The sequence below is a fragment of the Miscanthus floridulus genome, chromosome 5 (assembly GCF_019320115.1).
Source record: "Miscanthus floridulus cultivar M001 chromosome 5, ASM1932011v1, whole genome shotgun sequence".
NCBI lineage: Eukaryota > Viridiplantae > Streptophyta > Magnoliopsida > Poales > Poaceae > Miscanthus > Miscanthus floridulus.
In genome coordinates, this window is record NC_089584.1 from 36,694,633 (window position 1) to 36,720,736 (window position 26,104).

The 26,104-nt window shown below is 54.4% G+C and overlaps 2 protein-coding genes across 5 annotated transcripts; one reads left to right on the forward strand and one right to left on the reverse strand.

Moving 5' to 3' along the window:
• Nucleotides 1-18,849: 18,849 nt before the first annotated feature.
• Nucleotides 18,850-19,584, reverse strand: LOC136454520 (uncharacterized). Its single transcript, XM_066454912.1, has 2 exons — nt 19,203-19,584; nt 18,850-19,106 (listed from the first exon to the last, which is right to left on the reverse strand). The coding sequence occupies exons 1-2, from the start codon at nt 19,582-19,584 to the stop codon at nt 18,850-18,852; spliced, it is 639 nt and encodes a 212-aa protein (XP_066311009.1).
• Nucleotides 19,585-20,707: 1,123 nt separating this feature from the next.
• LOC136449840 (F-box protein At2g32560-like) lies at nt 20,708-25,858 on the forward strand. 4 transcript variants are annotated; one of them, XR_010758158.1, is made up of 6 exons: nt 20,708-22,597; nt 22,941-23,020; nt 23,191-23,369; nt 23,748-24,463; nt 24,544-24,618; nt 25,326-25,388. XR_010758158.1 is itself a non-coding variant. In XM_066450041.1 (5 exons), the coding sequence occupies exons 1-5, from the start codon at nt 21,890-21,892 to the stop codon at nt 25,511-25,513; spliced, it is 1,230 nt and encodes a 409-aa protein (XP_066306138.1). In that variant the 5' UTR covers nt 21,113-21,889; the 3' UTR covers nt 25,514-25,858. The 4 variants fall into 4 exon arrangements, 3 of the variants coding, with proteins under 3 accessions (XP_066306137.1, XP_066306139.1, XP_066306138.1); XM_066450041.1 differs by lacking the exon at nt 23,748-24,463 and having other exon boundaries at nt 21,113-22,597; nt 25,326-25,858; XM_066450040.1 differs by lacking the exons at nt 24,544-24,618; nt 25,326-25,388 and having other exon boundaries at nt 20,721-22,597; nt 23,756-24,258.
• Nucleotides 25,859-26,104: the final 246 nt, after the last annotated feature.

Sequence of the window (26,104 nt, forward strand, 5' to 3'; positions counted from 1 at the left end):
GAATCTGGCGGTTTCTTCTCCTAGCCAACGGCCATTTAAGGCTGTTCGCATCGCACAGCTCTAAACCGCCCTGAACTGTAAATATACAGTTCAGACTCTCACACCGCACAACTCTATCTGCTCCCCAATCCTTCCGTTCGCTGCAAACCCAGCGTTCGTCCTCTCCACCGCTATCCTCTCCACCGCAGCAACCGCTCCTCTCGCGGTAGCCCTGCGAAGTGTCCGCGTCCTCCCCGACGGCGTCCTGGGGTAGCCGGCGGTCTCCCTCAAATCTGAGGGCATTGGGGACGGAGGGGAGGAGGAGGCAGTGCCCGCCGCAGAGTGCAGGGGCGGGTCAGCGAAAGGGGGCGGGAAGCGTCCCTCACCCTGTCGTCGGTGGCGGAGAGAGTTGAGGCGGGCGCGGACGGACTCGGAGGAGAGCTCTACAGCTCGGTCGCCCATTCGCCATCGACGGAGAAGGTAATCCCTATCCCTACAGTCTGTGCAGCATCTAGATCTGGAGGCGCTCGCCCACCGTGGCCGCTGCAACCCGCAGCAGTGGCCCCGCCGGCCCTGCTGCGAGCCGCCGTGCTCACCTCCCGGCCCGCCCCCGCGCTCGCCCCTTGGCACCGCCGCGGCGCTCGGCCTCCAGCACTACCGCCTCGCTCGCCCCCGGCACGCCTGTGTGATACTTTCTCCATGTATTCAGCCTCAGAACAGGGAGTTCAGATTCTTGGTGAATTAAATTGGCCATGTTCTGATGAGCAGTAAATCGGTAATTTAGATATTTTATCCCACGGGAGTTCTAATCCCAAGTCAAATTTTAAACAGTTTGCCATCAATTCGGTTGATTCTAGTCTAGTGCTAAGTAATTCTTCTTCTAGTTATTTGTTCCTCCTGCTTGTAACATTTATTTGTATGAAATTATTCCATGATATGCTTATAGATTTAGAATCTTGCCGTCTTTTCTTCATGTTTTAAAATAGAGCAAGAGTTCTGCCATTCATTAAGATAAAGGGAGCAAAGATGCTATGCTAATTTAGAAATGCTAGGATCATCACACCCGCTGCTTAAAGAATTCAGATGTTCTTCTACTATGCTCATTGTACCATTTACTTCATGTTATTGCAGGATGAATCATAATAGTTGTGATGAAGCTGGTGATGACATTACCGGTTTCGGCAGGGGGTCTTCCAATGCCAGGATTCTATGGAGGGTGGAACCCAGGGTTGCAACCATCCCTCAGCCGTACCCATTTTTCCAGAAAGGGTGGACCGTAGCTCTAAACCAAGGGTTCATGCCACTCCCAACTCCAGCATCATCTCATGCACCCCATGCTCAAAATCAACCAGTCGCTGCAACGGCCGAGAGTGTTGAACAAGCAGTAATGAAAGAGAGTCAGGTTGATGGGGAAGGAGCATCGATGGTAGCTGGTCGACAATGCAAGGTCATACCCAGTCGCAACAAGTTATCCAACTTCTCCCCAAAAGAAGATGTGTTCCTTGTGAAGTTATGGTTGGAAATTAGCTGTGACCCAATTATAAACATAGGGCAGAAGAAGGAGGGGTTCTGGGCTAGGATTACAAGCCAGTACAATAAAAAGAGGGGTTCCTTTCCTGAGAGAAGTTTCAGATAGCTGTAGAGTCATTGGGAAACTATCAAGGCTGAAGCGAGTAAATTTGCAGGGCACATGGCAAATGTTCTTCGAGACAATCCGAGCGGGATGAGTGATGCAGATAAGGTGAGAGAGACAATATGTTATTGGTATTTGGTTTCAACTACAGTTTGCTTCATAATTCTAACATTGTGTACCCTTTTTGTAGACCTATTTAGCTCTAGCTCACTTTGCAGACATCGAACCATACTAGTTGTCGGTGTTTCGGACCGGTGGGCCCTCAACCAACTAGTAAATTTGTACTGTATGTTCCCAATCCTGGATGGTGATGCAAAGAGACACAAGGTTTATACTGGTTCGGGTAATGAGCACCCTACGTCCAGTTTGAGAGATCGATCTTGTATTCCTTGCACCGAAGTGCTCGTAGTAGGGGATTACAAGCAGGGCGAGAGAGGGAGCTAGTCCTAGGTCTCTACGTGGAGCGGTGTGGAATGCTTGAGATGTTGATCTCAGGCAGCGGGGAAGCTCGAGCATTCGTCCGCGCGTTTATGCGTGAGTTCGTTGTGTGGGCATAGGCCTAATCATCCGTGTCTGATCCTAGAAATGGCCTAGGTTCCTCCCTTTTATAGTTGAAGGGGGGACCAGGGTGATACATTTGCTAGCTACACAGCGTCGTGCAGACAGAGGTGGTATGTCCAAGTCCTGTAGCCTGTTACTGTGGCGGCGTGGGCGACGGAGTGGTCTCATCCTTGAAGTACTGGGGCAACACGTTGGTCACATCAAATCCTGTGCGTCGTGGGAGCTCCAGTGTTATCTCAAAGCGGGCATGGCGGTCGGCATGCTGGTCACTGTGTGTTGACTGCGCAAGAAGCCGAGGCTCAGTTGGTGCTAAGGCCAAGCCATCATGGGGGTCTCGATAGACGTGAATCCCAAGGTTGCCGAGACCCTAATGTAGATTGCCGAGGCTTGGAGGGAACAGTTGGTCTCGTATGCTGATTACGAGGCTATGGTGACCCGGACTAGACTCCCCATGCCACGTTGTCTCCGGGGCAGGGGTTACGTGGCATAGTGTAGTGCAGGCGCTGATCGTGGGCACAGCACCAGAACATAATGGTTGGTAATCCCAGCCGCGCCTTGTCCTGGTCGGTATGGCGTTGATGCGACTTCTTGTCCCATCGACCACTCTGCGATGTCGAGCCATCATCTGGCTGAGATCGCGGGAGTGGCGGTCAGCGCATTAATAGGATGTGATGCTCTATCGGGGAGCCCGGTCGAGGCAGAAGCGATGGGTTATTGCCGAGCCAGCCTCGAGCGATACAGAGAATCGTTGTCTCGTTCGAGGCTTTACGCACGGGGCCTTGGGCGAGACAGAGAATTGGTTCCTCGTCAAGGCCTCCCATGCGAGGCCTCTCATGAGGCAGAGACTTGGTAGGCCATCGAGGCCTCCCGTGCGAGGCCTCGTGCGAGGCAGAGAGCCAGTGGGCCCGAACAATGCCGGAGGTCAACCGATGGTTTACCTTTTGGCTTTGTCTTTGATAAGGCTTAAGTGATTCATTCGGTAAACATTTGGGGTACCCCATTTTATGGTACCCGACAATAGCCCCCGAGCCTCAGGGAGAGTGTGAGCGCTCTTCTTGAGGTTTGGACGAGGCTTGACTTGCGGCAGCTCCTGGCGGACTAGTGTTTCGTACTTTGAGGCCTCGGTGGGTGCACGCGAGCGCACCCATCGGGTGTAGCCCCCGAAGCCCTGGAAGAGTAGATTCATTCCTTTAGGTTCTTTTTCTCATGTTGACCGAGGGATGTTATCATACTTGCCGAGCCCACAAGTGCGAGTTCGGGTCGCGGGGTCTCAGCAAGATCGCAGGAAGAACCCCCGAGCCTTTGCACAGAGCGAGAGGGCGATCAGGAGTCCTCCTGACTTTTTGCGTGACCCTCGCACTTCCTTTTCGCTCAGAAGGAGGGGTGGAATATGCCAGGCTACCCTCGGTGGGCGCGAGCGGTGACACTTCTAGTGAGCTGTTATCGGGTAAGTCTAAGTGGAGGCCCGTGCCCCGTTCGCTAGGGGTCGGCTAGCGGTCTAGAGATGCACTCCAAGAGTACCAGAGAGTTTCTCTAGTGGGTGCTGAGGCCGTTCGCTGGGCCCTAGTAGCTCGGTGCCTCCCTACGATGGGATCCCATTCGGAGACCTCCCTATCGGTCTCGGACATGACTTAGGGCGTCCCAAGCGTTTTGCTTGCTTGGGCCTTGGCCCCGTACGGGCTCGCCCATAGTCGTCCCTAACTCTATTGCCCTAGGGCAGCTGTCAAAACCTTTGGGGGCCTAGCCTTCGAACCCCTGGACTGTAATGGGCTCGATGCCCTTTATTGCGTTTTCTCGAGTTTTCAAGTGCGGTTGCTTGTCTTTGTCTTGGGTGCAGGAGGAGCCCCCGAGCCTCCACACCAAGCGAGAGAGCGGTCAGGGGTCCCCCTGACTTTTTTGTTCAACCCTCGCACATCCTTTTTGTTTGGATGGAGGTGTTTTTTGCCGAGCCCACTCGTGTGCGAGCCTGGGTCGCTGGGTCTTGGCAAAATTATAGGGAGAGCCCCCGAGCCTCTGCATGGAGCAAGAGGGCGATCAGGAGTTCCCCTAGCTTTTTGTACGCCCCTCGCGCGTGAGGGTTTGTTCGCCGAACCCCCCTCAGGTGCGAGCCTAAGTCGCGGGGTCTCGGCATATCTACAGGAAGAGCTCCCTAGCCTCTACACGGAGCGAGAGGGCCATCAGGAGTTCCCCTGGCTTTTTGAACGACCCCTGCGTGTCCTTTTCGCTCGGAAGGAGGGGTTGTTTTGCTGAGCCCCCTCGGATGCGAGCCTGGGTCACTGGGTCTCGGCAAGGTTGTAGGAAGAGCCCCTTAGCCTCTGCACGGAGCAAGAGGGCCGTTAGGGGTTCCCCTGGCTTTTCGTACGACCCTCGCACTTCCTTTTTGTTCGGAAGGAGGGGTGGAATATGCCAAGCTACCCTCGATGGGCGCGAGCGGTGGCACTTCTGGTGAGCTATTATCAGGCGAGTCTGAGTGGAGGCCCGTGCCCCGTTCGCTAGGGGTCAGCTAGCGGTCTAGAGATGCACTCCAAGAGTACTAGAGGGTTTCTCTAGTGGGTACTAGGGCCATTTCGTTGGGCCTCGGTGGCTCGGTGCCTCCCTATGGTGGGATCCCATTCGGAGACCTCCCTACTGGTCTCGGACATGACTTAGGGCGTCCCAAGCATTTCGCTTGCTTGGGCCTCGGCCCCATGTGGGCTCGCCCGTGGTCGTCCCTGACTCTGTTGCCCTGGGGCGGCTGTCGAAACCCTTAGGGGCCCAGCCTTCGAACCCCTAGACCATAATGGGCTCGGCGCTCAGTTCCTTTGTCTAAAAGGAATAGGGTGGGGGGGATATCTCCCCCATCGGCTCGACAACGGCTGGCGCGCCTTTTGAGGCGATTTTCTCGGGGAGGCAGAACGACGCCTGCCGCTGCAGTGGTCGAACGTGACGTGGTGTCAGCGGATGGGACGTAACTATTCCCGTGATTAATGAGGAAAAGGTGGGCACGTGGGTGGTAAAATTGGATCAGGATTAACCGCGCCGGATCTGAGGGAAACTTCCCCGATTTCATCGCCCGTCCGTTTTGCCTTCATCCTGCATAAATATGCAACGAGCCTCGCCCCTCCCCTCCTTACCTTGCCTGCATTAGCTTTGCCGCCTTCGAGCCATTGCTAGAGCAGAGAGCCCTGGGAGGAAGAAGGGAGAGAGAGACTCACCGCCGTAGTCAAACCCTCCATCGCCCTCATGGCCGACGACATTATTGTCATCGAGGCGGACCCTTGGGGTCCATCCGACGTCACCATGGAGATGCTTCAGTCGCTCGTCGATGGCGGACTTCTTCGTTCGGTTACCGACCCCAACAGGCCAAAGTGGATCGCTCCATCGGGCGAGCCGGAGCCGAGGCCTCACGATGGTTGTGTCGTGAGCTTCATGTCTTTTCACGAGCGCGGCCTCGGCCTTTTGGCGGACCAGTTCATGCGGGCACTCCCACACTACTATGGTGTGGAGCTCCACAACTTCAACCCTAATTCCATCATGTAGGCGGCCATCTTCGTCGCTGTCTGCAAGGGGTATCTGGGATTGCTCCCCATTGGGAGTTGTGGCTCCACCTCTTTCGGGCGGGGCACACCACCAAGCCAACGGGTACATCGGGCACGAGGTAGGTGGTGAGGGCCGGCGGCTGCACTCTCCAAGTGTGCTAGGACCATCAACACCTCTACATACCGGCCCAGCTCGCATCAACCAATTGCCGATGGTACACGAGCTGGTTCTATCTTCGCAATGATGACAGTGGACTTCCCCCCTACACCGGGCGGATCGTGGGGAGCTGCCCGGAGAGGTGGAAGTATGGCGTCCCAAGGGAGGATTAGCCCAAGCTGCAGCCACTCCTAGAGGGGCTGGAGAGGCTGCGAGACTGTGGCCTTACTACGGCTGTGGTCGTGGCCGCCTTCCACCGCCGGAGGGTGCTGTCGCTGATGGCTCGGTGGCAACGACTATTCGAGATGAGGCCGGATGAGCCGATCGAGGGCATCCGGATGTCTGCCTCCGCCCTTTCCGACGAGGAAATTCTTTGTCGGGTGACGGAGACGGTGGAGGCGAAGCTGAGGAGTAGTGGCCTGACCCCCTTCGTAATGCGCCCGTCACGGGGGTTCCTCTCGCTGGTAAGTCACGTGCCGTTGCAGCCCCTGAGGCCTCCCTGTTTCTCATTGTTTCTCGTTCCCTTATCCATGTTCACCATTCCTGTAGGGGATGAGGGATGTGCGAGCCTCCCTGCTGCCCGTTCTCGAGGACACAAGGTGGCAGGGGTCAACCGGGCGCACGCTGAGGCATAGAAAAGGCGGAAGGACGCCAAGGTGGCGAAGCGCATGAAGAAGATCCTCGTGCGCGAGGAAATAGATAAGCGCTGCCAGTAGCAAAGGAAGGATGGTCTCCCATTGGAGGAGTCCCCATCGCCATCGCTATCGATGGATGCCTCGGACGGAGATGACGAGGGTGAGATGGAGCGGGGTCCCCTGGACCATCTTCCTGACATCAGGGAGACGGTGCCTGGGGCATCGGCAAGCAGCCCGGCGCTCCCAGGGGGAGGAGGAGGAGCTGCCCCAGGGTCGGCAATCGCCCGCCTCAGGGCCAAGGCCGACATGCCCGAGGCGCGGGCGCTGGGAAAGCATGCCGTCAGCCCGGTGGGCTCGACGGCAGCGGTGGAGTAGGTGGCGGTGGGGGTGACGCAACTGCCCCTACAGAGGACCGAGGGGGCGCCAGGGTCCGTTGAGGATCGGTCGACGCCGGCGGATACAGAGGCCGTGCCTCTGCAGCCGCCACCGCCTTTGCAGACGAGGGTCGCCGTGCCGATGCGGTTGCAGCCCCGCTCGAGGTAAGCGTATTTTTGGTAGAGCCGCTGCGTTTTCCGTTCGTTCTTCGGTCTCGTGCTAACCCTACAAGTGTTTTGTCCTTAGCCAAAAGTGACATACGGAGGTGCCTACCTTGGCGCCTATTAAGGCGCTCAAGGTAAACCCTGGCTCCACCACCCACTGGGTGGCGGAGGCGCAAGCCACCCTACAACGTGGCGCGGCGTCGGCAAGGGCTGACTCGAAGGAGCCGGCCACCCAAGGAGGGGCTACCGAGGCAGCCCCGACACAGATGGGGGAGGGATCGCCTCTGCCTCGCGAGGGCAAGGCTCGTGAGTCGGATGGGGCTGAGGTGCCCTCGGTTGCCGAGGCCACCGAGATCAAGGCCCCCAGGGTCTCTGAGGTCGAGGCGACGGAGGCCAGGGCGCCTAGGACCGCCGAGGCTGCAGCGGCGGGGGCCGGAGCCCCCGCGACCACTAAGGCCACAATGGCGGAGGCCGGAGCCCTCGGGACCACCGAGGTTGACATGATTGTGGTGAGGCTGTCGGCCCAAGAAGTGGAGATGAAGGTGGCGGAGGCCTCGGTGGCACCCTTGGTTCAAGGCCCAACATCATTGCGGGAGAGCGCCCAGGAGGTGGAGGTCCATCCGATCTCCTCTGACGATACTACCCGGGCGCAGGAGGTGGTCGACGCTGAGGTGGCCGGCACCGTGGAACAGCCGGTTCTGACCTCGGGCGAGGGAAGCTTGGCCCTCGTGCTGGTACGACCCGAGCCCCGTGGGTGGGATCACCCATGTGTCCTATGGCAGAGCCGGGACGACCCTAAGGGGGAGCCTTTGTTCAACCTCAAGGATGCAGCCAAGGGTAGGCGCTGGGACACCTTCAAGCAATACCGTCAGCTAACGGAGCGGTCACTATGGACGACGCTATCCGTGGTGGCCGATGATCTGCCTGGAGTCGCCCAGGTTCACGCTTTCTTTTCTCATGCGGTGTTGTCTTTTTCTGAGTTTCATGTAGTGAATGACCCTTGTTCTGCTTCCCCACGAGCTCAAGACCCGATCCCTCGGGAAGTCGGTCTTTCTCCGGTGGGAGAGGGACGTCTAGGACCAACTCTAGCGGTAGAAGGGCCTGCTTGCCAGCGCCAATGAGCTTCTGGCGGCATGGAGCGCAGAGGTGGAGGACCTCCATCTTCATTGTGCCGATGCGAAGGTCGAGGTGGCCATGGCCTAGGAGCAGGTCACCCCTCTGGCGGCGTGGGTCAAGGAGTTGGAGGATTAGCTAACTCGCGTGGTCGGTGATCAGGATGCCTTCAGGTCTCGGGCTGAAGAAGCCATGGCCTCGAGCAAGGTCCTTACTGGGCAGCTAGGGGTAAAGTAGAGTGCGCACCAACTAACGAAAGGCGCCTTGGATGAGGCCCTTAAGGTGGCTAAGGCCTCCCGAACCGAGGCTATGATCTAGAGGGGAAAGGCCTAGGGTGAGTCCTATTCCCCTCGTTTCATTTGCTTTTCTTATGTTCGCCCCCTAACTCCCTGGTGTGATGTAGAGCTGGGGAGCGAGGCTTCTTGGGCAGCCGAGGCTGCTCGGGTCGAGGCCCAGCGCCTGAAGGAGAAGGCCAAGGCTTCCCAGGTCGAGGCCCAGCGTTGGAAGGAGAAAGCTGAGGCCTCTCAGGTCGAGGCCCGACGCTAGGAGCAGAAGGCCAAGGATGAGTCCCGTAGGCTTCCATCCCTATTTGGCTTGTTTTCCTTTGCGCTTAACCCCATTCTGTTTCCTGTGGTGTAGAGTTGGAGGTGGAGGTCACCTAGGCAGCTGAGGCTTCCGTCGCGGTGTAGGCGGTGCTCAAGACCGAGATCAAGGAGCACGACGCACTGAAAGGTGCCGCCCATACCACCTATGAGGCCCTAGAGGTCGAGGGGGTTCAGTCAGGCAGCTCCCTTGTGAGCCGTCTGATTGCATTGAGCGGCCAAGTGCGCGAGCGGCTCCGAGGAGCGCTGCACACGGGTGTCAAGTGCGCGCTGGCCGTCATCGCCTCGCACTACATCGGCGTTGACCGCCAGGCCATCAGCGATGGCTACGTCCTGCCTAACGATGATGAGGAGGCTGACGAGGCAGTCGCGAAGCTGATAGAGGCGGCGGAGGGCCCCGGCACGGTGCTGGCCAAGCTGTTCAAAGAGGAGGTGGTCCCTCCCCCACCGTTCGCTGATGCTAGAGGCCCTGAGCCATGACCTGGGCCCAAGAGGCCATGTAAATAGAATAGGGATTAACTTTGTATCATAATGCTTGTGGCCGTTGAGGCCTTTTTTAAAGTACTCATGCTTCTTAATCGTTTTTCTTGTATTTTCGAGCCTCTACCCTCTGTTGTCTCTGATTAGATGTCTTTTGCAAAAAAAGCTCCCTTGGAACCTAAGCCACCCCTTGGGTGAAAGGTGGTGAGGGAGTGCCATAGCCTAGAGGCGTAGGCCATCTCGCAACTCTGTTGGCCTTCTGGCCCTAAGATAGACTTTTGGTCCTTGGGTTTTTCACAACCGATTCGTCAGAGCGTGCTAAAGAGTTTTGGCATAGGAATTTTTTCAAAAAATGACTAAAAATGGTGTGTGGGACTTAGGGGGGAATCCCCCATCTAGCCCCCGTGGGAGGCTCGGTTCTACAGAAGCAGAGCCGTGTCTCCCTTGTGACGTTATTGTAATGCCGAGGCCTTTAATGGGCTCGCGGGGTTTCTCAAAGAATTAGAACAACTAAAGAACGCTTCTTAATTGTATTTCGAGAAACAATGTATACAATGCTTGGAAATTTAAGGGTAAAAGCGACATAGCTGTTCTATGTTCCAAGCATTGTTGAGAATTTTGCCCTTCTCGTTGGCTAGCTTGTAGGTCCTGGGCTTCAGCACTTGGGCGACGATGTATGGTCCTTCCCACGGTGGGGTCAGCTTGTGGTGGCCCTTGTTGCTCTGCCTTAGCCTCAACACTAGGTCGCCTACCTTTAGGTCTCGGCTTCGAATGCGCCGGGCCTGATAGCGCCGTAGGGCTTGCTGGTACTTGGCTGAATGTAGTAGCGCCACGTCTCAGGCTTCCTCCAGTTGGTCGAGGGTGTCTTCGCGGGTGGTGCGGTTGCTTTGCTCGTTGTAGGCCTGTAGCCTCAGGGAACCATATTCCAAGTCAGTGGGGAGGACAGCCTCGGCTCCATAGACTAGGAAGAAAGGTGTGAACCCCATGGCTCGGATTGGAGTGTACCTCAGGCTCTAGATGACCGATGGGAGTTCGGCGAGCCATTTCTTGCCAAACTTCTTCAATCGGTTGTAAATTCTTGGCTTGAGGCCTTGTAGGATCATGCCGTTAGCACGTTCTACTTGGCCGTTTGACCTTGGGTGTCCTATGGCTGACCAGACCACACGGATGTGGTGGTCATCGTAGAATGTCAAGAATTTTTGGCCGGTGAACTGTGTCCTGTTGTCGGTGATGATGGTGTTTGGAACCCCGAACCTATGTATGATGTCCGTGAAGAATAGCATCGCTTGCTCGGATTTAATTTGATTGATCGGGCGAGCCTCGATCCATTTAGAGAACTTATCGATTGCTACCAGTAGATGGGTGTAGCCCTTGAGGGCCTTCTGTAGAGGCCCGACCATGTCGAGCCCCCACACGGCAAATGGCCATGTAATGGGGATGGTTTGGAGGGCCTGGGCCGGGAGGTGCGTCTGCCGTGCGTAGTACTGGCATCCTTCGCAGGAGCGTCCTAACTTGGTGGCGTCAGCAACCGCCGTCGGCCAGTAGAACCCTTGGCAGAAGGCATTTCCGACGAGCGTCCGAGGCGCCGCATGGTGCCCGTAGGCCCCCACGTGCAAGTCCCAAAGTAGGGCCTAGCCTGGCTCGGTGGTGATGCATCATTGGAGGACGCTAGATGGACTTCGTCGGTATAACTCGCCATTGTAGAGGACGTAACTTTTGGCTTGTCGCGCAAGCCACCGGGCTTTGGTCTTGTTAGTAGGAAGCTGTCCCCGAGCGAGCCAATCAAGGAATGGGACTTGCTAGTCCATGTCCCGGTCGGTATGGGGGGGCTCCGTGTCGACTTCCATGACCTCGGGCTCGGTGGAAGGAGTCTCGGCGATAGAGGGGGCGTCGAGCCCTGTGGTGGGTTCGGCCGGTAGGCCCTCTTCCGCTGCCAAGGCGTAGTCAATAGAAGGCTTGTGGAGGTCTCTGGCAAAGACGTTTGGGGGGACCGGAGCTCATGACGACACCATCTTTGCTAGTTCGTCTGCGGCCTCGTTGTATTTCCACGCGATGTGGTTGAGTTTGAGGCCATCGAACTTGTCTTCTAGGCGACGTACCAACTTGCAGTATGCCTCCATTTTGGGGTCGAGGCAGTTTGACACCTTCATGACTTGATCGACAACGAGCTATGAGTCGCCCTGGATGTCGAGACGCCGTACTCCAAGTTCGATGGCAATTTGTAAGCTGTTGACGAGGGCTTCATACTCGGCTATGTTGTTGGAGGCGGCAAAGTGGAGCCGAACCATGTAGCGTATGTGTACCCTGAGGGGTGAGATGAAGAGCAGACCCGCGCCTACTCTGGTCTTCATCAGGGACCCATCGAAGTACATGGTCCAGCTTTCCGTCTAAATTTGAGTAGGTGGCAGTTGGGTGTCGGTCCACTCAGCCACAAAATCGGCCAAAACCTAAGACTTAATCGCTTTTCGAGGCGCAAAAGTCAAGGCTTCCCCCATAAGCTCGACGGCCCACTTAGCTATCCTACCTGAGGCCTCCCGGTTATGGATTATCTCTCCCAAGGGGAAAGACGTCACCACAGTTACTGGGTGGGACTCGAAGTAGTGACACAGCTTGCACCGGGCCAGGACTACGGCGTAGACCAGCTTCTGGATGTGGTGGTAGCGTGTTTTGGTCTTGGAGAGCACTTCGCTGATGAAGTAAATAGGTCATTGGATGGGTAGAGCGTGCCCCTCTTCCTGCCTCTCCACTACCACGGCCGCGCTAACCACTTGGGTCGTTGCGGTGATGTAGAGTAAGAGGGCCTCGTCCCTGGCTGGCGGTACCAGGACGAGAGGATTGGTGAGTAGTACCTTGAGCTTGGCGAGGGCTTCTTCGGCCTCAGGGGTCCAAGAAAAGCGTTCGGATTTTCTCAAGATGCGGTACAGAGGCAAGCCTTTTTCGCCAAGGCGCGAGATGAAGCGGCTCAGGGCCACAAGGCATCCCATGACACTCTACACTCCCTTGAGGTCTCGGATTGGTCCCATGCTGGTTATGGCTAAGACCTTCTCTGGGTTGGCCTCGATGCCATATTCCGAGACTATGAATCCCAAGAGCATGCCTCGGGGGACCCCGAACACACACTTCTCGGGGTTGAGCTTGATGCCCTTCTCTCTGAGGCATTTGAAGGTTATCTCTAGGTCATCGACGAGATCCTCGGCCTTTCTAGACTTGACCATGATGTCATCCACATAGGCCTCGATGGTTTGCCCGATGTGCTCGCCAAAGACCTAGGTCATGCACCGCTGGTATGTGGCCCCTACATTTCTGAGGCCGAAAGGCATAGTCACATAGCAGTACATGCCGAATGGTGTGATAAAAGAAGTCACGAGCTGATCAGACTCTTTCATCTTGATTTGATGGTAACAGGAATACGCATCAAGGAAAGACAGGGTCTCGTATCCTGCAGTGGAGTCAACGATTTGATCGATTCGAGGTAATGGGAAGGGGACTTTTGGACAGGCTTTATTCAAACCGATGTAGTCTACACACATCCTCCACTTCTCATTTTTCTTCTTAACTAACACAGGGTTAGCCAACCACTCTGGATGGGATACTTCCTTGACAAATCTGGCTGCCAAGAGCTTCTACACCTCCTCGCCGATGGTCCTGTGTTTTTCCTCATCAAATCGGCGTAGGCGCTGCTTCACTGGTCTAGAACCAACCTAGATGTCCAAGGCGTGCTCGGCAACCTCCCTCGGTATGCCCAACATGTCCGAGGGACTCCATGCGAACATATCGGCATTCACGGGGAGAAAGTCGACGAGCACAACTTCTTATTTGATGTCGAGAGTGGTGCTGATCCTCAGCGCCCGGTCGTCGGGGCAGGCAGGGTCGATTAGGATGAGTTTGACAGCCTCCACGGGCTCGAAAGTCCCAGCTGGACGCTTAGGCTCGGGTAGCTAGCTGCCGAGTCGCTTGAGGTCGACGATGAGGGTCTCGGCCTCCACAAGAGCCTCGGCGTACTCGATGCACTCGACGTCACAGTCGTATGCATGCTCGTACGTGGACTCAATCGTGATGACGCTGTTGGGACCCGACATTTTGAGCTTGAGGTAGGTGTAGTTGGGGACCACCATGAACTTGGTGTAGCACGGCCGCCCTAGGACAACATGGTAGGTTCCCTTGAACCCAACCACCTCGAAGGTAAGAACCTCCTTGCGGTAGTTGGAGGTGGTGCCGAAGCAAACGAGAAGGTCAATGTGCCCGAGGGGTCACGTGCGTTTCCTCGGCACGATGCCATGGAAAGGCACGGCATCACCCTAGAGCCACAACCGGTCGATCTCTAGGAGCTCAAGGGTGTTGGCGTAGAGGATGTTGAGGCCGCTGCCTTCATCCATCAACACCTTGGTGAGTCGGGTGTTGCCGATGATCGGGTCGACAACGAGTGGGTACTACCCGGGATTTGGGACATAGTCGGGGTGGTCATCCCGATCAAAGGTGATTGCTTCTCGAGACCAGTCGAGGTATCGGGGAGTGGCCACCTTAACCAAGAAGACCTCTCGGCGTTCCCTCTTTCGCTGGCACGCCGTAAGGCACGCTGAGGGTCCGCCAAAGATCATGAAGGCATTGTGCACCTCGGGGAACCCTTCGTCCTTGTTGTCGTCCCGATCGTCGGTGCCCTTCTTCTTGGTGTCGTCGTCAGGGAGCCCGAGCTTGGCGTAATAACTCTGGAGCATGGTGCAATCCTCGAGGGCATGCCTCACCGGGCCCTGGTGATAAGGGCAGGGCTTCTTTAGCATGTCGTCAAAGAGCCCGGGGCCCCTTGGGCCTCGGGGATTCTTGCACTCCGTGGCCGTGACTAGATCAGCTTCGAGGATCTCCTGCTTCCCCTGGTGACCCTTTTTCTTTTTTCTGGGGAGCCAAGGCCTCGGCGGCCTCGTTCCTCCGCTTCCCCTTGGCGTCGTTGTCAGGGAAGATGGCCCCAACTGCCTCTTCACCCGAGGCAAAGTTGGTGGCGATGTCGAGGAGCATGGCAGCCGAGCGCGGTACGTTCCGGCCTAACTCTCGGACCAAGTCTCGCCAGGTGGTGCTAGAGAGGAAAGCTTGGACGATTTCTGAGTCGCCGATGCTGGGCAACTCGGTGCACTGTTTGGAAAAGCGCCGGATGAAGTCTTGGAGAGACTCGTCCGATTTCTGGCGACAACTCTTAAGGTCCTAGGAGTTTTCAGGGCGCACGTATGTGCCCTGGAAGTTCTCGATGAAGACCCTAACCAAGTCGCGCCAGTCGTGGATCTGTGAGGGAGGAAGGTGTTCGAGCCAGGCTTGTCCTGAGTCTGACAAGAGCAAGGGGAGGTTGCGGATGATGAGCAGGTCATCGTCCGTGCCGCCTAGCTGACAAGCTAGGTGGTAATTGACCAGCCAAAGCTCAGGGTTGGTTTCATCGCTGTATTTCGTGAGGTTGGCTGGTTGGCGAAACTAGGCTGGAAACTGAGCGCCGTGGATGGCCCTGCTAAAAACTTGGGGGCCAGGCGGTTCAGGAGAGGGGCTGTGGTCCTCCCCACTATCGTAGCGGCCGCCTCGGTGTGGATGGTAGCCGTGGGCAGGCCCCTCATTATCATGGCATCGTCGCCTGCTGACCACCTCGTGGTCGTCCCATGCCTCACGTTGGTTGTCGAGGCGGTCATGCAGCAAGGGGACCCTATTGATTGTCGGTGCCCGAGCGGGCTCAAGTTGAACCGAGGCCTCCCTATCTTGCCGATGCGGTGCCAAGGGGTGGTCCGAGGTGGCTCCGCACCGTCAGGAGGTGGAACTCTCGGCCTGCTGCACCGTGGCGGTCTCTAGGAGATCCTAGAGCTCGCTATGGACCCGTCGCCCCTCCATGGTAGAGGGCTCGAGCATCGTGCGGACTAGCATCGTCGTAGCCACGACATTCTGGCTAGCGTGATTGAAGATTTGGGGATGCTCGCCCCCTTCGTCATCGTTGATGCGGTGGTAGACATCACGGGCCCGCCGCCAGGCTCCTCCGCCATCACCACAACCCTGCTGCTCCTACTCAAGAGTGTCTCGGAGCTGTTGTAGAAGGAGTCGATCTTGCTCGACCTTGGCCTGAAGCTCACGGAGCTGCTCTAGGTCCGGCATCGAAGTTGTCCAAGGGCAAGGTTCTCGTTCCGCGCTGCTGGTTGGACAATGCGTGAGGGCGTGGCATCGCCCGTTCCCTGGCGAAGCGGAGTACGGTTGCCTGCCCCCTTGTCCTCATCACCCGTGCTTAGCATCTTGAGTCCGACGTGGAAGCACTCATGAGTGGGATCGTAAGTACCTTCGTCGTCAGAGTAGCCGAAGCAACAGTCACTCGCGGCTAGGAAGCGGCGCATGGCTTTAGGGTCGCGAAGCCTAGAGAAATCCGCTCCGGCCCATGCCTCGTCCTCCTCTGAGGAGTCGGCGTGGGAGTGAGTTGAAGTCGCGGTACCGAAGTCAAGGGCGAAACATTGGTGGTGTCCCGAGGGCTCCGCGTGAGTAGAAGCGTAGGCATAAGCATAGGAGGCGGTGGCATTTCTCAACCCAAAGGGGTACCGAGATGGTGCCATCGCTGGGTTATGCTTCACTAGAGCTGGCTCCTTAGGAGGTGGCGGCGCAGAGCTTGATGACAAGGCATTGCCGCACGCCACCGGCGTCTTTCCCTTATCCAGGCTCAGGCTAGATAGGTCCTCAACCAGGGACCTTGTGCCAACAGCTGGGCATGGGATACCGGTGGGGTGAGGCGTGTCGCCCTAGGTTCGCGTGGTGTCGGCGTGGCCCTGCTCGCGTCGTGCCTGGCAAGCACGACGAGAGCGGCCGCTCGGGCGCCGCCTACGCCTGGGCTGTGGGTGCGTGACATCATCATCGGTCGACGGGGCTCAGGGTGTGAGAAGTACCATATCGTACTCACATCCTAGAGACATGAACTCTAAGCTCCCGAACCAGATCACCATGCCGAGATGTAGCGGTCGTACGGGGTTTGCCATCCGGAACTTGTTGGGACGACGAAGCTGACACGCAGAGCCCCCTACCTGGTGCACCAACTGTCGGTATTTTGGACCGGTGGGCCCTAAACCAACTAGTAAATTTGTTCTGCGTGTTCCCAATCTTGGATGGTGATGCAAAGAGACACAAGGTTTATACTGGTTCAGGTAATGAGCACCCTACGTCCAGTTTGAGAGATCGATCTTGTATTCCTTACACCGAAGTGCTCGTAGTAGGGGATTACAAGCAGGGTGAGAGAGGGAGCTAGTCCCAGGTCTCTACGTGGAGCGGCGTGGATTGCTTGAGATGTTGATCTCAGGCAGCGGGGAAGCTCGAGCGTTCGTCCATGCGTTTATGCGTGAGTTCGTTGCGTGGGCATAGGCCTAATCGTCTGTGTCCAATCCTAGAAATGGCCTAGGTCCCTCCCTTTTATAGTTGAAGGGGGACCAGGGTGATACATTCGCTAGCTACACGGCGTCGTGCGAACGGAGGCGGTATGTCCAAGCCCTATAGCCTGTTACTGTGGCAGCATGGGCAATGGAGTGGTCTTGTCCTTGAAGTACTGGGGCGACGCACCGGTCACATTCGATCCTATGCGTCGTGGGAGCTCTAGTGTTATCTCAAAGCGAGCATGGCGATCAGCGTGCTGGTCACTGTGTGTTGACGGCACAAGAAGCCGAGGCTCAGTTGGTGCCGAGGCCGAGCCATCGTGGGGGTCTCGGCAGACGTGAATCCTAAGGTTGCCAAGACCCTGATGTAGATTGTCGAGGCTTGGAGGGAACAGTTGGTCTCGTACGCTGATTCTGAGGCTATGGTGACCCAGACTAGACTCCCCATGCCATGTTGTCTCTAGGGCAGGGGTTACGTGGCACAGTGTAGTGCAGGCGCTGATCGTGGGCATAGCGCTAGAACACAGTGGTCGGTAATCCCAGCCGCACCCTATCCTGGTCGGTATGGCGTTGATGCGACTTCTTGTCCTGTCGGCCACTCTGCGGTGTCGAGCTATTGTCCGGCTGAGATTGCGGGAGTGGCGGTCGACACATTAATGGGACATGACGTTCTATCGGGGAGCCCGATCGAGGCAGAAGCGACGGGTTATTGCTGAGCCAGCCTTGAGCGATACAGAGAATCGTTGTCTCGTTCGAGGCTTTACGCGCGGGGCCTTGGGCGAGATGGAGAATTGGTTCCTCGTCGAGGCCTCCCGTGCGAGGCCTCTCATGAGGCGGAGACTTGGCAGGCTGTCGAGGCCTCCCGTGCGAGGTCTTGTGCGAGGCGGAGAGCCAGTGGGCTTGGACAATGCCGGAGGTCAACCGATGGTTTACCTTTTGGCTTTGTCTTTGATAGGGCTTAAGTGATTCATTCTGTAAACATTCGGGGTACCCCATTTTATGGTACCTGACACTAATTTTTTACATGCATTGCTGGGATTTGTTGAAGGACGAGCCTAAGTGGATGGAGCTCAACATCAGAGGGGCACAACCTAGAGACGACGATGCAATAGCCGATCACATTCCCACAGCTACCACCAACATCGATCATGACCCAGAGACACCGTCTTCTCAGTACTCAGGGAGCAAGAGGCCTATGGGGAGGGATGCAGCTAAAAGAGAAGCTAAGAAATCAGCCTCTTCCTCCCCGTTAGATTCATCTCAGTATGTTTCAAAGTTGCAGGACTTGTCGATACAAAAGATTTCAATATGGCAAGAAGAAAATGCGAAGAAAGGCTCTCGCTATGAGCAAATGGCAGCCATCGAGTCACAGAGGTACGATGAGGTGCGCCAACACAATCAGCACATGGCAGCAATTAAGGAAGAGAAACTGTGGATCATGCGTAACAAAGCTGATATACTACAAACACACGAGGAAGAGTGCATCCTTGGGATTGATCTGGACAAGTGTGCTCCGCGCCTCCGCAAGTACTATGAAAAGAAACAACAAGAGATACTAAAGAACATTGGTGCCGATGTAGATGACAATGTAGACCCTTAAACTAGTGTTGTAATGTGTTGCATTGAGGATTGTCCTAGTTGAGGCTACCTTGCAGTGGTTGTGTTGTACTACTAATAATTGTGAACCCATGTTGCTGTGATGTACCCAGTTGCTCTTTGCTAATTAAACTCATGTTTTAGTACTGTGTTGCATTAAGGATTGTTGTAGTTAAGGCCAGCTTGTGGCTGTGTTGTATGGACTTGTTGTCATGATAATAAGCTCCATACATAACAGGATTACAATATTTATGACTCCATACATAACAGGATTTCAATGTTCATGACTCTACACATAACAGGATTACAATATTTATGACTCCAAAAGAACCATATGCAGGCAGAGCAGCCACTTGTGCTGAACCATCTTAAAACCTAGATTAGGATGAACCATGCAACATCCATTGGTGTTCGATAAGATCCATCTGCAACTGGCTATGGGTGGCAGTATTCTTCAACTTATGATGTTTATTAATATACCCCACTCTCTTGGATTATGGTCTGGTATGGAGTAGCAGGAACCCCAACATTGTTGTAGTCCGTGTTCTCCGCAAGTTTCCCTCCATCCTCGATAATCATATTATGCATAAGTATGCACGCTGTCATAATGTCCCTAATCTGTTCACGATTTCAACCAGATGTAGGGCCTCGAACAATAGACCACCTAGACTAAAGGACACCAAAAGTGCGCTCAATATCTTTATGAACTTTTTCCTGCTCCTTAGCAAAGTGTGCTGCCTTCATATCTAGGGGATGGGAAACGGTCTTCACAAAAGCCGACCAATTGGGGTATATACCATCAGCAAGATAATAACCCATGTCATACGTGTGACCATTAACGGTGAATGATACCGGAGCTGCTTGGCTTTTCAAATATGCGGAGAAGACGGGCGACTTCTGAAGGACATTAATACAATTGCAGTTGCCTGGCATGCCGAAATAGGCATGTCATATCCAAAGGTCATGCGAAGCTACTGCCTCAAGTATCATGGATGGATGCTTCCCACGCCCTGTGAACATGCCTTTATATGCCGAGGGGCAATTGCGCCACTCCCGGTGCATACAATCAATGCTTCTCAACATTCCCAGAAATCCACGTTGCTCTCCAATTTTGAGAAGCCGTGCTACATCTTCCGCGTTCGGAGCACGTAGGTAGTACTCCCCGAATACAGAAATGACAGCCCGACAAAAATGGTGGAGAGCCTTACGAGCAGTTGACTCACCAATACGAACATACTCATCTACAACATCAGCAGGTAGACCATATGAAAGAATGCGAATAGCAGCAACTGCCTTTTGCAAACCACTGAGCCCAAGACGGCCAATGGCATCCTTCTTTTGCTTGAAGTAGTAGTCTGCACCTTCAATCTCTTCGATAAGGCGCTCAAACACATGGACGCGCATTCAAAACCTGCACACAAAGATAAGGTTTGTCAATGTACTGCAAAGTAACACATGAAGTAATCCATGACTACCAGATTATAGAAACACACCGTCGACGGAACTGGAATGCCGAGTAAACAAGATTGTGACCAAAGTAGTCAGCACGGATCCTCGCATCCCCAACCGCATGATCCCTCTGTCGTATCTGCTTTGGTGGACCATCGGAACGACGTCTATGATGAGAGGGTCCAGCATTCTTGAGCTCGAACAACTCCGGTACATCCAAGTCGTCGTCATCAACAATCAAATGAAAATCATCTTCGTCCTCCTCTTCCTCTATCACCCACGTTCTACACATGGAAGAACCAAAGCAGCCTGCCATGCCCGTGGAGGGAACAGGCGACAGGGGTGGACAGAACAAGACCTCGATGGAGTGGAGGGAACAGGCGACGAAACCTAGCAGCCAGCCATGCTGAGATCAAATCAGGCTATTTGGGCTGCCAAATGGGGCATATGATAGCTCAAATGGATGCTTCTAGGCCATGGCCACTCGTAGCTACAAGGAATCGTCGAGGAGCTCACCGGACTGGAAGGAGACGGCGACGCAGTCCACGCTCAGTGGCGGCAGTGGCAGGTTCATTTGTTCGTTGAGTTAGGGATCGAAATACAGGCGGCTGGCGGCAGCGTTCCAAGGTGAGCGACCTATACAGGCCGATGGGCCATGTGTGCCATGCTCTGTTTACAGGCTGCTTTTAGCGGAGGAGCGGTGCGCTTAGCCTAAGCCCCGTTTCGTAGGGCATTGAGGCCCTGTTCGCTGGTATGAAACTTGACTGAAACTGGCTGGTTTTATGAGAGAAAAATACTGTAACGGCTGGTTGATGAACAGTATTTTTGTGAGGGAAGTCAGCCGGCTGGTCTAGACCATTCAGACCCGCGAACGCGCCCCGAGTGGTTTCGGTTTTAACCCTTTTATTTATGCACTATAATAGTAAAAGGGTTTTTTATCAGTTCTCTTAAAATAAAATGAGAGCTAATAAAACTAATTTTATCTTCGTATAGATTCTAGCTCCCCCGCACAATGTAGCAAGGAGCCAGAGCGGTAGGCCGTAAAAACATGACACCATCCGTCACGGATCATGGCAGCATGCCGCATTCCTGCCGTATTGGTTTCCGGTGGTCTACTCCATGGGAGCAAGCGAGCGGGAAAGCAAGCTTTTACTACAAATTACTATTGTTTCTAAAATTGTTGCGCTCACACACGCACATATAGGACTATATATTTCTCCCCTAATTTTGGCCACGAATCCGTTGGACGCCATCCCAGCCCAACCCTGCATGATTGGTCCTAAACGCGCGCGAGCGAACGCATGGCTCCCAATTATTGGCGCTCGACGGCTCCTAAATCCACTGCCCCAAAAAATTGAAAAAAATAGCTAAAACAAGCGGCATGGATCCAAAGTCGCTACAAACAAGGACAGCGGCAAGAAGAACCTCCTCACCACCTTCAATTTGCGCCCATAAATATCCTTCTCCGCCACTTGCAAATTTTCCTATTCCATTTCTTCTTTGTCCTCGCACCAGTCCCCTCCTCCTTGGAAGCGAGAGAGGAGAGGGGAGGGACAGGGAGAGGGAGGAGCGAGGCACCGGTGAGCTCGGGAGGAGGCTGCGTGGGGCTTGCACGCCGCGGCCCTACCCTTCCCCAGCTCACTCACCACGCCACGCTCTCCTCTCACCAATTCTCTCTCTTTCTCTTATCTCCTTCCAAGATCGGGGATCCCACCCCCATTTTTTTTTTGGGTTTGTCCCCACCATTCTTGCTAGGATCATTCCTTGATCTTTCGCTCGCTCCAGTACGCCCGTTTCCCAGCTTCCGGAGATCCCATCTCGGCCACCACCTCCTGCGGTTTCCAAGCTCCAAGAAGAGGCCAGATTCTAGCTCAAATTTGCCCCGCTGAGCTCGAATCAATCCAGGAACAACCGGCTCGGCAACAAGTGTCCTTCGTTCCCCCGATCCCCGGGCTTCGATTCGATCGAATCCGACCTAATTTTATTGTGTGTGTGTGTGTGTGTGTGTGTGTGTTTAACCTTCTCTCGCTGCGCTTTTCCTTTCTCCTCCCTGTCGCAAAGTGGGTTCCATCGCGTCACCCGCACGGCTCTTCCGATCGGCCGGAGAAAGAAAGTGCATAAAAGGCGAGCGAGCTCTTGATGCGGTCTTGGTCGTAGCAACATACAGCAACTCCACTGCTCCTGGCCTGCGCTTGCCGTTCTTTATCCATAATACGGACGGAGCAGCAGCGGGCGCTCCGGCAGCGGCAGCGCGGTGCTGATGCTTGCCCTGCTGGCCGCCTTCGCCGTCGCCTGCCTGCTCTTCCTGTCCAGGCCATGCGCGTGTGACATGAGACTGTTCCTCGCCTCCCTGTGCCGGCAGCTCCTGCTCTCCCTGCTCGGATTCCTGGCAGGCCTCCGCCTGCTCGGCGGCGTCGCGGCCGCGTCCGCGGCCACAGAGACCATGCCGCTCATGCCGTCCTTCAAGAGGAAGCGGGCCGCGGCCACGGTGGAGAATGCGGAGGATGCTGCCGCCGCCGCCGGCGGCTGCGGCGAGCCGTCGGTGCTCGACCTGCCGGAGCTGGCCATCGATTGCATTCTCGAGAGGCTGCAGCCGGCGGAGCTGCGGAGCATGGCCGCCGTCTGCCGCTCCATGCGCGAGCGCTGCCGCGGCGACCACCTCTGGGAGCGCCACATGACCAGCAAGTGGGGCCGTGTCCTGGGCCGCGCCGCCAGGGACGAATGGAGGACGCACCTGGCGTCCGTCAGCGAGTCCAGCGCCGCGGGCTCCGTCTCGGGCGGCGGCGGCGGCAAGCGCCGGAGGTGGCTCGCCGCGCTGTCCTGCGTTTGCCCGGTGGTGTCCTGGATGCGGTCCAAGGCTGACGGTGGCAAGTCGTCCGCCCCCGTGCTGGATGATTCCATCATGTCGTGGTACCTGTCCATGGAGAGCGGCAAGTTCTGGTTCCCGGCTCAGGTCTACAACCGCGAGGTACCATCTCATGTCTTGTCATTTACTAGCTAGCAGTTCAATCATTGCAAAGCTTGCTAATTAACACTCTTTGTTAGACCTCACTAGTGCTAATTACTGACCTCTTATTAGTGTTGGATTATGGAAATATTTTACATCCCAATTTGGTTTAGTAGTATATTTGCTTCTCTGCTCCAGTTGTGCTCAGTCCTGGACAGGCTTGCAATACACCTGAATTTGGTCAAATACTAGGATTGCAGCTTGCATACATTTGTGTTCTTGTTGGTTCTTGTTCTTTGTTAGTTTCAAACATTTGGGGTTATGTTTATTGAAGCAATCCTGATGATTCCTATCTGTTTTGCAGCATGGGCATGTTGGGTTCATGATGTCATGCTATGATGCAGAGCTCAGTTATGATTTCCATACCGACACATTCCGTGCAAGGTATGAATAACTTTTTCTGTTTTTTCCTTTGATGGCCAAGAAAAGATGTGCACATGTTCTGATGATTTGTGTGGTGGATACAGTACATACGAGAAATATGATCTTTACAGGCTGAAAACTTGTTTCTTGAAATTGCCTTGCTTATATTCTAAAAATTGTTTATGTACCAGGTATCTGCCACACGGTCGACGAACTGTGGTCTTGGAGGATGGTGTGCATTGGGACAGGGTCAGGGCACCACCTGTTGACACTCTTGCACATGATCTGCACACCTCTGACTGCCTACATGAACTCCGGCCTGGTGATCATATTGAGATTCAGTGGAGAAGGAACAAAGAATTCCCATATGGTATGTTCCCGAGCACCCAACAAGGGTTGCTTTAGGCTGTGCCAGTGGAATCATTAAACACTGCCGTATGGCATATGCTAATCCATTGTTTTTTTAGGCGCTGCGGCGCCGCGCGGCGCCGTAGCCCCTTCACAACGCCTAGGCGTTTATGGTGGACGCCTAGGCAACGCCATACGATCATCTTAATATATAATGATACTAAAATTCAGAAGCAAATCATACCTTAATATTGCCAAGTCTTAGCATGTAATACCATAATAAATAATGCTACCAGAGTGCTAGTGCACAACGTAAAGTAGCAAAATAGCAAATCTGAAATCTCTCATCACTCAATAGCCACAAATTAGTCTCTAATAACATAATATAACTAATGACTAGTGCTGCAGGGAAAGAAACAAAGGAAAGAAACAGGGGAAGAGGGAAAGAAACAGAGGAAGAGGAGGGAAGCAGAGGAAGAGGAGGGAAGCAGGGCCTGCAGAGGAGACCAGAGAGGAGGCAGGGAGCATACGAGGCGGACGGGTATACGATCAACGGAGGCGGGCGAGCAGGTGCGGACGGGCAGGAGCTGCAGGTGCAGTGCGGATGGACCCCTGGTGGACTCGAGCAGCCAGGAGGAGATGCAGGGGCGGACTCGCGGGAGGTGCGCGCGGCCGGTGGACTCGAGCAAGGAGCGGCAAGCCTCCGCCTCTGCCTCTGCCGCCAAGAAGCAGGGCCGCCGCCCGCCTCTTTTCCTCTCCTCTCTCCGTGAAGCTGCAGCGGCCCGCACCTGTGGTAAAAGCCCTCGAGCGGGAGGTTTGCCGCGCAACAGCATATATGCGATCGATTCCCGCCCTTTTCCTTCTAGCGCGGACGCGGCGCGGTCGATTCCCGCCAGTTTTCATTGCGTCCGCTCGATTCCCTGCCCGATTCCGTCTTCCTCTCGACTTGCTGCTCCGGCGTCCGCCACAGGCCTCTAGGCGCTTGCCCGACAGCTTTCCACGCCTAATCGACGCCTAATCTCATATGGCGGACGCCATACGCACGCATGCCGTGGCGACCCTGACGCCCAGCACCCTGGGCACGCCTTGTCGCCTAGGCGACGCCTCAAAAACAATGTGCTAATCTTATCTGATAGTGGTGAGGAGTATTTTATCAGTGGATAGTGTGTTCATTCCTGCACTTCTATGTTTGGCAGGCTGGTGGTATGGAGTTGTTGGGCACTTGGAGTCATGTGATGGAAATGAACACTTTTGTCGGTGTCATCTTAGTGGTGAGAATATCTTTAAGCAAAATAGCTACTTATTGAATTGACTAATAATCACAGAAGTTGTTGTATGCACATCTGCTTTTAATAGTCATGAACATGCCCGCAGAGTCTAAAGAACATTATTATATGGCAACATTCATTGCCTCAGACTCATTTTTCTCGAGCATTTTAGAAAAGCAAAATAGTACCCCCAACATGGTCAATTAAGATATGTAGCATATGTTTGACCTTAATTGTGCTATAAGGGTGTTGCACACTAATGTGTATTCCTATTAATAAACTAAACTGCCATTTTTAACTATGATTGTTGAAGCAGCTGGCTCTTAGCATGTATGGACATATTCAATTGTGTAAGGAAACCATCTATTTAGGCACTAAACTTCCATTTATTTATTTATAATTTATCTATCTAGAGGTCAGCATCACTAGTTCTGAAGTCTGAAGAATATCTGGTGTTAGACTCATGTAGAATATTTAGGTAAAGAATCACAATCTTTGATGGGATATTAAATCTTTCGATAGTCCATCCCTTTTAAATGAATAAAAATATTTGTATCATTTTAAATGCAGTTGAACTCGAATGTCCTGTTACAGTGAATTTGTCATGAATTGAATATCACTTGAGATGACCCTTGGTAAATTTATCTGAGGCCTTTTGTGATTTCATGTACTCCTACTCAAATTAACCCCAACTGTTGGTTACGCTGCAGACACCGTCGTGCTGGAGTTCAATCAGTACACGCCAGGCTCAAGATGGAGGCAAGCGCTGGTGAATCGGAAGGAACATAGGGAAGAGGGCAATGAGGGCGACGGGTTCTACGGCGGTGTAAGGAAGCTCCGCAGCAAGGATGACATCTCCAAGTGGAGGCAGCTGTGGCCAACAGACATCCTGGAGTAGCAAGAACATATTACTTCTCACATGGGGATTGATCGATTGCTCAATTGACATACCTTCCATTGACCATTGCTGTGTGCTCTGTCCACGGCCAATTCCTCTGCCGCGCTGTTGTACACGGATTACAACACAACAAGGTGGCAACAAATCCTGTAGCTGGACAAGGGTGTAAACTTATTGTCAGGCATACCGGGCGCAGACCGCTTCCTATTCATTCATGGGACTGTAACTGTAAGCCTGTAACCCTAAGCAGTCTGCGTCTTATGCCTGCTGTTGTAGCTGTAGAGCAGAAAGATCAAATGTAAATTACAATTTTTTAGCTCAAATTCACGACAAATTGGTGGTGTCTCTCTCAGCTGTCCTTTCGGCGTAAGAACGCTTGAATTTCGTGGAACAGCTTGGGCCATCTCTCTTCTTCAATCTTGAAGCAGCAGGATTTTATTTATCTTGCAGCGGCAATCGTGTGTGCTACGGAGGTAGTTTGAATGGGAGCAATTTTGGGGACTTGCGCTCTAATTTCTGCTTTTGTTTTGAGCATGGGTAGCAGCAAGGGGCAACGGTATTCACAAAAAACGGTTATTTGGTCCCCATATG